The sequence below is a fragment of the Camelus bactrianus genome, chromosome X (assembly GCF_048773025.1).
Source record: "Camelus bactrianus isolate YW-2024 breed Bactrian camel chromosome X, ASM4877302v1, whole genome shotgun sequence".
NCBI lineage: Eukaryota > Metazoa > Chordata > Mammalia > Artiodactyla > Camelidae > Camelus > Camelus bactrianus.
Window position 1 is genome coordinate 43805507 of NC_133575.1, and position 12231 is coordinate 43817737.

Below are 12231 nucleotides of genomic sequence, written 5' to 3' on the forward strand. Positions count from 1 at the left end.
TGCGCCACTCTCTTCACTCCTCTGCTCAAACTCAGGAGGCATTGTGCTTTAATAAGGAAGGCCCTTCTGCCGCTCCCAGAACTCACCTAGGGTATACAGCCCCTTTGTGTACCTTCAGCCTCTCTTCTTGCCCTAAGCACTTCCAGATATCATCTCCCAACAGCTTCTCCTCTCCAGATTGGGGAGAGGAGCCACAGATGCACAGAGAGGTTTAGCATACTTCTCCAAGAGTTGCTTAAGGAGTGGAGGACCCACAAGCAAATAGGGGAGACCAGACTCTATCCACGTGGTGTTTTCTAACCTAACTACAGAGATCCAGGGAGCAGAAATTCCACATCCCAAATCCAGATCATAGTTGGACAAAGGCCAGATCCCAGAAATGAGGACCAGCCCAGAATGCCCAGAGATATGGGAGATGTAGCTTTAGGGTGATAGAATCCCCTATTCCCAAACCATCATTCCCATGATACTCTTCTGGCTCACTCTATTAACCACTCAGAAACCACCTGCAGCCACCACCTTCTCCACACCCTTGGGCTGCCTGCTCTCCCATTCCCAGACAAGAATTGTCTCTCCTTCATTCCAGGAGGATGAAAGTTAAGGGAAAATTCAGAGCAGTCAGACAGATGGTGGGTGGGAACATCAACCCCTAGAGTGGGGGCGGGAACAGGGAAGAGCCAGGGTTTGAAAATAGCCCCTAGTGTGATTCATCACCCTCTCCTCCAGGGTCAGTAGGTCTAGGTGCTCTGAGTGGGATGGAGACAAGCCAGAGCCCTCCAGCCCAACCTCTGGGACCCGGGGCTCTGCACCAGCTCTACTCCCTACCTTCAGTCTGGCTGCTGTCCTGCTTGCCCTCCCCACCGCCACTAGTTTTCCAGCTGGCTTAGCTGCATAACCATCACAAGGCTCTCCATCTGCATAGCTCCTGTTGCCCCAAGCATCTCAGAAACAACCCTTTACCCGCCAGTTCAAGAGCCTGTACCCATGCACCAAGTCACCAAATGTTAGGGCGGAAAAGACTGGCCCTTTAGATACTGAAATTGAGCCCACCACCCAAGGTGCAGTTGAAAACACTGTGGCCCACAGAAGTAGCATGACTTTCCTATGGTCATATGCATTAGTGGCTGAACCTTGATTTCCTGAGTGGTAACTCGATGCTTAACTTTAAAGAATCTTGGGAGAAGAGAAATGGGGGAGAGAACCCCAGACTACTTAATCTGGAAATCCCAAAAACTTCCACTAAAAGGTCTTTCCTCAGAGGTTCTCTAATCCAAACTCCTTTTTGGATTTCATGGGGAAAGTGAGCCTTGAAAGAACCGACTTTTCCAAAGGTTTTCGCTTGATCCCCGCTGCTACCCTAATACCAGGAAAGTCCGGGCGTTTCTCAGAAGGGAAGGCAATGGCCAAGGGGAAAACCCATGCCGCCCGACCGGGGGCTTCCTGGAAATTCGCTCAACAGCAGGGGAAGGAGGAGAGGAAAGGAAAAGCGGCGTGACACGACCACAGAGTCCAAGCCCCGCCACCCCACCCAGCACCAGTCTGCCTCCCAAGCCCAGGAGCCAGGGCTCCGGACTCCCGCCAGGCCCGGGGATAACGGGCGGACCGCCGCCTTTCACCACCCCACTACGCCACTCGCGGGGCTTCCTCGGGAGGAACGTGGCCGGCGGGCTCTGGGGGTCCCCCAATTTCAGCGACTCTGGCCTCAAATCCCGGGGCTCAAGTGGCTTGGCTCGCTTCCTCCGCGTCTCCTGTGGACGCTGCGCAGCCAAACCTCTAAGAGCGGGACGGGAGCTCACCGGAGAGGCGAGGAGAGATGAGGGAGTCCCGGCGCCCCGCCGATCCCGACCTCCCCGGGTTATCGCCCCAACTCCCACCTGGAGGCCGTATCCACCGCTTTGCGTTTGAGATCCCCACGCTGCAACCGGCGGGTAGGAAGCACTCGCGGAGCTTGGGGTCGGGCGAGGGTAACAGTGCCAGCCAGAGGAGCAGCTGCCGCGGCCGCTTAGCTGTTGTCAACTTGGGGCCACTCTAGCCGCAGGTAGGGAGGGAACTGCAGCAAGTCGGGTGGCGGGGACGCCCCGCCCACCTACAGGACCTTCGACCAATGAGGGCGCAGCCCGGCCCACCGAACTCCCCAGAATGCGGCCCCAATTGTGGTGGGCGGGGCTCTGCCTTTGCGCTCCTCCAATCCCCGCACCTCTGCCTCTTCCTCAGTTCACACCGTGGCGGAATGGGGGTGGTGCTGGGACAGGGCACCGGCCGAGAGCCAGCGGCTGAGGGTGAAGGAGCCGGTTGGCCGGACGTGCAGACTAATATTTATTGAGCTCTGTATGTGTCTGGCACCATGTTGGGGATTTAAATACATATGCCATGTGTGCAGGAAGGTTCTGTGGCTTGCTGAGGATAATTTATGGAGAGGTGAGATGACACAACTTGCTGAGATCTCTGATTACTAGGGGCAACCAAGAGAACATGAGGTATTTGAGCAGGAAGTTGCCATTTCCACCTTGTTCAGGCCCCAGCATTCTGCAACTTCCCCATGGTTCCCAGTTCTCTGCCCCAGTCCAAACTCTACCTGTACAGAGAAATGCATGGAAAAACTTGCGGCATATGCATTAATCATGGCAAAAGAGGGCTCCCAAGAGGTGTAACAGCAAGTACCACCAAAAAGCCTGTTTAAATTCAGTAAGAAACGGAGTGTTAAGGTTTGACTTCTCTCTTGACTTTCCTCACAAGGGTCCAACACAAGTTCATGCTATGATTTCACTGTTGAATTGGGATGCCTATTAGCCAGGGCTGGGAGTACACAAGACCCCATGCCATTCAATCACCATCCTCCACGTTTATAAATATAGAAACTAAGAAGAGATGACTCACTCACGTTTTTCTCAGCAAATCCATGGCAGGAACAATAACTGCACACTGGTTATTTTCTCTTAACAGATGGGATATTCCATATCTAACAGATGGGAGAGTATAGCTGAGGTTCCTAGAAAGCAAGGACTGCATCCAACTTGTTGGCTAGAGTACCCAACACAGATGAGAGCAAAAATTAATGTTTCTTAGGACTTCAGCTTTCTTAAGATCATCTGAAGCAATGACAGAGCCAGACATAGCCCTAGGTGCCCCCACCTGTCTGGCCTTCAGTCCACTAGGCCAAATCGGAATTCTCCCACCTTCTTTCTCTGCCAGCCGTGATGAGAATCAGAGGAGACGTGGTGAAGTGAGGCTACCTCCAGTGTGTACCCTTCTTTTCCTCTCAATGGCAAGAGTGCAGCTGGCACTTTGTTTAAGATGAGCCATGCCCCCTTGGGTCTTGGATGTAGACGAGGCCTGTATGCCAGAACTCACTCCTGGAAACAAAATCATACCCAGACTCAGAAACCCTTATGATGGGTGGAAAGGGAGGTGACCTCCTTCCTGAGTCTGGGTTGTTACATGTGTAAGCATCCCCAGGGCTCTGAGTTGGAGCCCAACTTATCTTGCTTCTGGAAAAGCAAGGCTAGAAGGATATAAGAATGTGAGTCCTGCAATGATTCTATAGCTTCCTTAATGGCAGGAAACCATGTCAGAGCCGATTCCATCCACCACCTGACACCAAACACAGCACCTACAGTCCTTTCTCAGTAATATTTCCTAATGGCTGGACAAATGTTAAAAGATACTCAAAGGACAACCATGAATAAATACAATCAAATGAACAGTAAGCTAAAAACCCAATTTTAGTAGATACATTTAACTGAATCAGAGATAATGGGTTGTAAGACACCGAATTCTTCAAGAAAAAAAAAAAGGCAACCAAACCAGAAAGCTACAAAAGGGAAAGCTACAGAAAGTACAAAAACTATAAAAATAGTTCAAAAGGGAGCAACTGCTATAAATAATTAGCACAAGAGCTTCACAGTGTCTGGCATAGACTAGGTACTCAATAAAAAACATCTGCTGAATGAGTGAACACAATAGTCAGCGAAAGCTACAGTCCTAATATTTGCCACCCACATTGTGACATTCTGAAATGGTTCCAGCAATGTCGAGGCTATCTCTCCGCATCTTTTCTGATCTCTTTACCTTATCCCATGAGCTTCAGAAAATCAAGGAATGCTCAGCCTCTTCAGAAAAACAGATAGCTCATCTCCTTCAACCACCACGAGCCCTTGCTTGCCAAGCTCCTCCCCCGCCCTGACCCCCAACCTAAGCCAGAGTCTTGCATAGAACAGATATTCAGAAATGGTGCCTGGAAGATGAGGACATGGTACCTTTTCATAGGCTCCTTTCTGCACTGCATCTTGAATGGCTTTGGAGATAACTGGAGCCTTGAGGCCCTTGGCACTGAACTAAATTATACTTGGCTTGGCGATTGGCACCCAGAAGGGGCTTCTAGGTGTTAGATACAGTGACAGAGGCACTGAGCAATGGTGGAGTGACGTCTGGATCAGGAAGGAAGAGAGGTGGGTGCTAGTCCCAGTTCTACTACTCTCTGGCAGTGTCACCCAGGCAAAATCATTGTGCCACGCCAACCATCGGTTTCTTCACCTGTAAAATGAGGGTAGAGCACAATTCCTAGTGGGCAAAGTTGAGACAATGGATACTGTAAAGGGTGACAGGTGACAGGATGGCACTGAAGGTATTGCAAAGCTAAGCTTTTTGCTGGGGGCAGTCAACTCTTTGCTTCCAGGCAGTGGCAGAGAGAAAGTCCCTATGCCATTACCCTGAGCCTCACTCTGAGACACTTGGGTCCTAATAAGTGCCAAACTGAGGACTTACAACAGTCCCTATGACCCTTCCTGCCTAAGGGATTCCTCAGGCTGCTGCAGGCAGACCCACAGCCCCACTCTGAAATAGCTGAGCATCAGGAAGGAACCCAACAGACTCTTCCACTACTCTTTTCCATGCAGCCAACATCAACTGCACATAATCCCAGGGAACTCAGCTGGGAAGAAAAAAAAAAGAAGAGTAGGAGCTGTGAGGGGAATCTGAATTACACTCAGACCAGCCCCACCCAGCATGTTACCACGGGTGCCCTGACACACGCACTCATGCTTGCACACAGATTCCTGCAGGCATCATGGAAAGCCCACCAGTTAGGCTTGGGAGGGTAAAGGCCTGCTCCTCAGTGGTTTAGGGCCCCCACCCAGCCTCATGAAAGGGAGCTATTGATCAGGCTGCCACAACGTGGGACTGTTACAGCTCATAAAAAAAAAGTTCCTGAAGAGCCGTGGCCACGTCAGGGGGCTTTGCACTAAGAGGAGCAGCTGGAGTAGGGCCAGATGTGGGAGGGGGGAATGGAGGGGTGAGAGGGCCTTGCAAAGGTAAGGGGCACACAGGCACCTCACTGAGCATTGCCAAGTGGGGATGGGGGACAGACAGCTATGTCCTGGGAGGTGCACAAAGACCCGCTCTCAGCCCACAGCCCAGAGCACTCTGCAAAGGGGTAGCTCTGTGCTGGGCTGGGAGCGCTGGGCTGGCTGGAAGGGGAACTAGAGCACTGGCCTAGCCAGGCACAGGCCAGGGGAGTTTCAGGGGACACTTGTCCTCTCCGGGCTCCCCCTCCCTAAGTTGAGACACAGAGGCATTCACTTCCTCCCACCTGCCTCCCACTCCCAGAGCCATCAAGAGGACAGAGTTGGGGCAACCGGCAACTGCCTCCAGACACTTGGACTGGGCAGCTGGAGGTGGAGAACTCAGTCACTGTCCCCAGCTCTTCCCCAGACCTCCAAGAGCCTGTCCCCCTGTCTCCAACAAACACAAGATAAAGTGTCAGCCGGATGGCCTTCAGCATCCACCCAACTGGGCTCCATTTCACACCCCGGCTTTACTAGCCTATCTCAAAGGTGGCAGAGGTTTTCCACACCCCACTCTCCCCTCCTTCCCGCCCTATTCCCTCGGGGAGGTCGGCCTGCCTTGGCCCAAATGAAATAGGTAGGGTCACACTGGGCATAGACACCCAAAGCAGGATGTCCACCCGCAGTCCCCACACCCCATGCCATTCCTGTCCTTCAGAGGAAGGTCACTGTGCTAAAGGGAAATGAGCAAAGGCAAGCCTGCTTCTAATAGAAGCCCTCACCTTGCACACATACAAGCAGCAGAGGGCAGAGAAGCCTGCCCTCTACCCTTCCCAACAGCCCCCTCTGCCTGATTTAGTTTCAGCCCTCCAACTTGCTCCTTCTAATCTAGGCTCAGTTTCCTCATCTGGGAAAAATAGAGCTGGGTCCTGGTTTCCATGGTCTCTTTTTTCCAGAGCATTCTCTGCTTCTATGAACTTCTCTGTGGGTGCCCATGGGATGGGGATCCTGGAAACCCTACATGCAAGGGGTTTCTGCAAAGAAAGAGGGTGGTGGGGGTGTGAGGGTCTTCTGAAAATGGGGGTTAGCTGGGGGCCAGGCAAGAAAGAGCAAAGTGAGAAAAGGAAGGGGGAGAGCTGAGGTGACAGGCAGAGAAAGGGAGGCGGCTGAGGCCAAGCCAGCCCAGAGGGCTGGAAACCCAGCCTCTGCCTCCAGTGCTGCCCTCAGCTCATCCTGCAGTGATAGATGCCCAGAGCACATGAACAGAGCTCAGGATCCTGCCCCCTTGCCTGGGACCTTTCCACATGGCCCTCTGAGGAAGCAGCTCCCAAGACAAAACCTGGGAGGGTAAGGAGGAGACGGCAGAGGAGGAAAGAGAAGGCTCTTCTTCCCTACCCACAGGTTCCATCACCAGCCCACCACAGCCTGACCTCATGCTGCAGCCCACGAAGTTGGAGGATGAGGGAAGGGAGTAGCTTTTCCAGGACCCGCCCACAGCATGGCCCAGACCAATCCTGTGATTATGAGTCTGGGGCTTGGCAATCTCAATTCAGGCAGACATGCCCATCCCCTGGCCACCCATCCACTCTGTCTCCTTTCCCTGGATGATACCTCTCAGAGGCCCCAGGATGACATTAGAGAAGGCATGTGATGTACAATGTGGCTCAAGGGCACTCAACAAAAGGTATGAGTTCTTGGCGTTGGAGTCCCTGTCCCATCTCAGTGGGCCTTTGCCCAAGCACAGCTCCCCCTTCCCCAATACTCTTACACACAAACACACACACAATAAATAAATAAAAGTTCTGATCTGACTTCAGCCAGGGCTTCCCTACCCATCCCATACACATCAACCTGTCAATCAACATGGGCATCCAGGCACTGGCAGAGGCTGGGCAGGGAACATGACAGATAGGCCCAATAGGGGTCCCTGTCTTCCTGGAGCTCCCATACCCTGTGGGAGGCCACAGCAACTCCAGATGGAGAATGCCCAACCCAAGCAGATGGCCGGACAGGTTAGGTCCCAGAGGACATGAAGTGAGAGAGGGCAGCAAGTCTCCCAGGTTGGACATGTGATACCTCTAGATCCACAGACCACCAAGAAACACCAGGAAAGAAGCTCCTGGGCCCCATTTCCACCAAGGCTCCTGGATCAGGCACCAGGACACTGCAACTCTGGCTTCCACCCTGCTTCTACCACTGAGATGCTGTATGATCTGGCTGAGAGTCTGGCCCTCTCTGGTCTTTAGTGTCACATACGTACAATTAGAGCATCTGATGTGAGAATTTCTGCAGACCCTCTCCTTCAATGCATTCACGTTCTATGACAAATCTACGTCAAGGAACCCAATTCGGTTTGCTATTTCCCATCTGGCATTTGGGTGGGAGCAAGGGGGAATTTATCGGGGAAAAGGAATGGGCAGAGCCTGGAATTTTTTTTTTCAGTGTTCAAAGAAATATATATTTTTTCAATTTGAAAAAAGACAAAGTCCCAGGCACTCTTGGAGACCAACTTTAGTGGAAACAGACCTTCGAGTGGAGATTTTAGGCAATTCAAACTAAAAACATGCTGCCAAGAGGGCTGGGCTGTGTCCCACACCTAAGAGACTGAGTGGGGGCAGTAAGGGGCCCTTGGGATGATGAGGAGTGTAGGGAGCTACCGACAAGGTAGTAAAATTCAAAGACAGAACGTGGGTTAGAAGGACAGACAGGAATTGGAATGAAGAGGTAAAAATACAGACCGAGGATCAGACATATAGTGGAACAGGAAGACATTCTGGAGGGTGGAGGCAGTGACAGAGAAAGTGCTGGAGGAATAGGGAGCCAGAAACATACTGTTTATTGAACCGCCTACTATGTGTTAATAACCAAAACATTGTTCTTTCTGAAAGGAGGATGGCGGCAGAGGGAGAGAGATGGGTAGCGGCTAAGCCAAACAGACAGTAGGGATGAAAGGATGGCACACACACGGACAGAGCAAGAGCTGGCCAAGAATTAGAAGCAAGCAGGCTGCAGGGGTGGAAGGTCTGAAAATTGGGGCCTGCCAGCCAAGGGGCGGGGTTTAGGCCAACAGACAGCGGACTAATAGATGAAAACGGGACTGGAACCGCGGACGAAGCAGCAAGGGGCGCCTTGTGGAGCCGGCGGGACGGCAGCGCTGGGGCTGGGGGACTCCGGGCTGAAGTGCAGCCGAGCCCTGACCTCCCGCAAGGTCCGCCCAGCTCTGATCACCTGGTTTCCAGCTTGGCGGGTCCCAGCGCGTGCCCTTCACACCCGATGGCGTCCAGGGCGTCCACGCCCTGAGCTTCGGAAACCGCAAGGCCGGCTCCCAGCCTCGCGCCTGGGCCATGCGTCCGCGGCGGCTCCTGAGCCCGCGGCCGAGCAAATGGGGTCGCTGGCGCCTGGTGTGGCGCCCTGGGACTGAGCGCGCAGCCGGGCAGCTTGGAGGGAGGGAGGGGCCGAGCGAGCCCCGCCCCACCAGGGGCAATTTGAAAGTTCCACGCCCCCACCTTGAGCAGGAAGTCCCTCTTCTCTATTGTACACTGGCCTCAAGTAATTTAGCTCCATGATTCTGCCTCCCCTTAGCCATCGGGCCTCCTCTCCCGTATTGGAGTCCCCCTTCGGCCTCCTCCCTCCCCCTCTGAGAGGTGTCTCACCACCGATCCTACTTCTTCCTGCTCTCCCACCCAGTGTGAGATAGCCAGGGTCTTCTTAGTCACCAGGTCAGCCTCACGTCTACCCCAAATCTCATCAACCACGTGACAGGGCGGAAGACTTTGTGCAATAGCCAGATAGAGAAGGAAACAATGGCTCCCACCATCTTGGCCAATTGACTCACCTCGTCCTCAGCCTCTTACATTCCCATATTCTCACTACCCTCTACCCTGTTTTCTTTCTGTCTGATAAGAGTAATGGACTCTGGGTTCCAACAAGGATACTCTGAAACCCTTCTAGTGCCAAGACTATCCTGGACCTTATGAGCAGAAGCATTCTTTAAAGACTCTCTTATGTTACAAACCCATAACTGAGGCCCAAGAATACGAATGACTTGGCCATCATCTAAGTAGAGCCAATTATCTCTATGTTACTGGACTGTTGTGAAGATCTCAAGGGGCTGAGCATGGTGCCTAGCATAGAGTACAGTCTACCTAAAGCAAGCTTTGCTTTTATTATCAAAGAGATCAGCACTGGGCATCTACCATCAAAAAAGCCTGGACCCAGGACCCTAAGCTACATAACCCACTCCCTTACCCCAGCCTCCGCCTAGGCAAGCAGACTGACATGACCTGATTTTGGGATGGTGGAAAGTCCTATCCGCCATAGTTTACAATAGAGGGAAGGCAGTAAGCTGCCAGCTCTCACACCTGATCATTTCCATTCCACTTGTGGCAGTGCCTAGCAAGGGGATTGAGAGTCTAACAGTGGCTCCACGCTAATTGCAACAAAACTTGGGCCATTTTTCCTCTCTGAGCCTCAGTTTCCTCCTTTGCAACATGAGGATAATCCATGACACAATGAGAATAAGGAGAATAAGGAGAATAAGAAATAAGGAGAATAAGAATAATGAGAATAAGGAGAATAAGGGTTACACAGGTGAATTTCACAACCCCTCCTTCTACCATCTCTTTCCATTGTGCTGCAAGACGAGGGCTTAGCAGGCCCATTTGTGAGGGACAGGCTGGGCATAGGAAGAGAGATTTGTGAATTAATTTGTCTTCTTTGCCTGACACTTGCACCCGCTTTTCATAGACTCAGTGGCAGAGCTGGAAGAGAATGAGAGGTTAACATGTGGGTGATCTCCATGCCATTCACCCTTTTCCCAGGGCAGTGCTGGCACACAACAGGGGTTCACAAAATATTTATTGCATGAGTGGAGTCTTCACATGGGAAAGAGGACTTGCCCAAGGTCACACAGTGAGCTCATTTCAGAATTCAGACTGATCACCTGTCTAGACCTTCTTCCACTAGGCCATTCTGCCTTATGGAGTTCTTTTTTTTTTTCCCCATTGGATCATAAATCAGTGGGGAGCCCATTCCTCTCTCCCAGCACCCTCTGGCCTAGCAGCAGTTTCCATTCAGGACTGGCTCAGCCAGTACAAGCAGCCATCAGGAGGCTCCTTTCTGTGCTCAGCTTGGTGCTGCCAAGCCTTTGACTTTTGAATTTCCCACAGACCCTACACAGCCCCTGCCATGGGGGCAAGTTCCCTTTTGAGGAAAAGGAGGCCCTGGTCAGCTTCCTCCAAGCACAGGAGTTTCCCTTTTGCTCTCTGGTAGGGTGGGAGTGCCGGACACAGCCCCTTGCAGCAGCAAACTAGAAGGAAGGGCGGCCGCAGCCATTTCCTACCCTGCTAAGTCATCTCCCTCCCTGGTCAGTCCCTCCCCTATTTCCTGAGTTCTGCTGCTTGGGCTCCAGCCAGAACAGTAATATGAAAGGGCTCCAAAGTTTTACTTGAATCACAGAACCTGGGAGCTGGGAAGGACCCCAGAGCTCAATGATTCCCACCTCCTCCCCACTGCAGGCACACCCTCCACTAATAAAAAGGAGGGGACACCTGACTTAACCTCTTACAGCTTAAACTTCCTTCCCCATAAAATGGACAGGATGACACCTACCTGACAACGTTGTTATGGAAAGAAATGTGAGAATGGATTCAATAAAAGCTAATGTGTAATGAGCACTAACTAGAGGCCTGGCCTTCTTCTACAGTGCTTTTTGAGGATTAATCTATTTCATTTTTACCACAATCCGATAAAGCAGTTAATTATCATCATCATCATCATCATCATCATCATCCCCATTTTACAGATGAAGAAACATCAACAAAGGTAATGCTACTGTGAAGTTCACACAGCTAATGGAAGAATTTGGTGATGGAAGAATCTGACCCTTGAACCTCAGTTTTCACCCATATGATCATCACCAATTCTCATCAGTGATCATCCTTACCCCAGAGAATGAGCCATTGTAGTTTCCATGAGCTCACACATGTCTGTGTTTGTGTGGCTGGAAGTTTTGTACCCAAGTGCCCCTAAGGGCTAAGGGGAAAGAATGTGACGAAACCCTGGGGGCGGGTGGCTGAAGATGTAACCTGAAGCCTTGGCTCCAAGCAGAGAATGTTTTTAAAATCCCTGCTCTTATACATCTACTTGAATTTTCCAGTTAACTCTAGTATACATCCATAATGTTTTCATATACAAATGGGTGGTGTTTTTTTTTTCTTTTCTTTAAGCCTTTGAGGAAAATTGACACTCAAAGAAGATGAGCCACATTGGTCCATTGGTCTAGCCACTGCCTTTGACCCCTGGGACATGGTAGGCACTCAGTCACTGAGAATAGCTAATAACATTTATGAAGCATTTGCAATGGATTTTTAAGAATATTTTCTCTTTTTTACTTTATTTTGTGTTTTTTGGGGAGGAGGTAATTAGATTTATTTACTTATATTTATTTATTTGTTTTAATGGAGGTACTGGGGATTGAACCCAGGACCTCATGCATGCTAAGCACACACTCTACCACTGAGCTATAGCCTCCCCGCTGAAGCATTTGTTATGTGAGTCAGCGTTCTGTGCACTTTGCACGTGTGATTATGATTTAATCTTCATGACAACTCTGTGAGGAGATCAAATTATTATTGTTGCCCTCATTTGGGGCGGGAAAACTATAGCACAGGGAGGTTTGTCCAAGGCTGTGCAGTTGGGAAGTGACCACTGGACCAGATAGCCAGATAGCCTGATTGTCAGCTTTGGCCAGTAATCAGTATACATATGGCCTCTCTGACAGCCACAAAGCCTTTTTGACCCACGCATCTCCACAACTTCCAATCAGGAAAACTGAGTTGGTTCTTGGTAGAAGCAGGCCTTATTCCAATGAGATGAGCAGCTCCCTGAGGGCAGAACTGTAGTGTTTCTCCCCTCAACCCAGCCTTCCCTGGATCAATGCTAAGCCAGG

The 12231-nt window shown here is 51.1% G+C and overlaps 1 protein-coding gene across 5 annotated transcripts in view; it reads right to left on the reverse strand.

Moving 5' to 3' along the window:
* The window catches only part of STARD8 (StAR related lipid transfer domain containing 8), a 74082-nt gene that overhangs the window by 30562 nt on the left and 31289 nt on the right, over positions 1–12231 (reverse strand). The window contains exon 1 of one of the 5 annotated variants that reach the window (XM_010973643.3): positions 8511–8688. The exons of 1 other annotated variant lie outside the window; for it this stretch is intronic. In XM_010973643.3, coding sequence (XP_010971945.2) covers positions 8511–8628 — 118 coding nt within the window. In that variant the 5' untranslated portion in view covers positions 8629–8688. Of the gene's footprint in view, positions 1–1874; positions 2021–8510; positions 8693–12231 lie in introns of those variants that run through there. 3 more of the 5 variants (XM_045509182.2, XM_010973640.3, XM_010973642.3) reach the window with 3 other exon arrangements.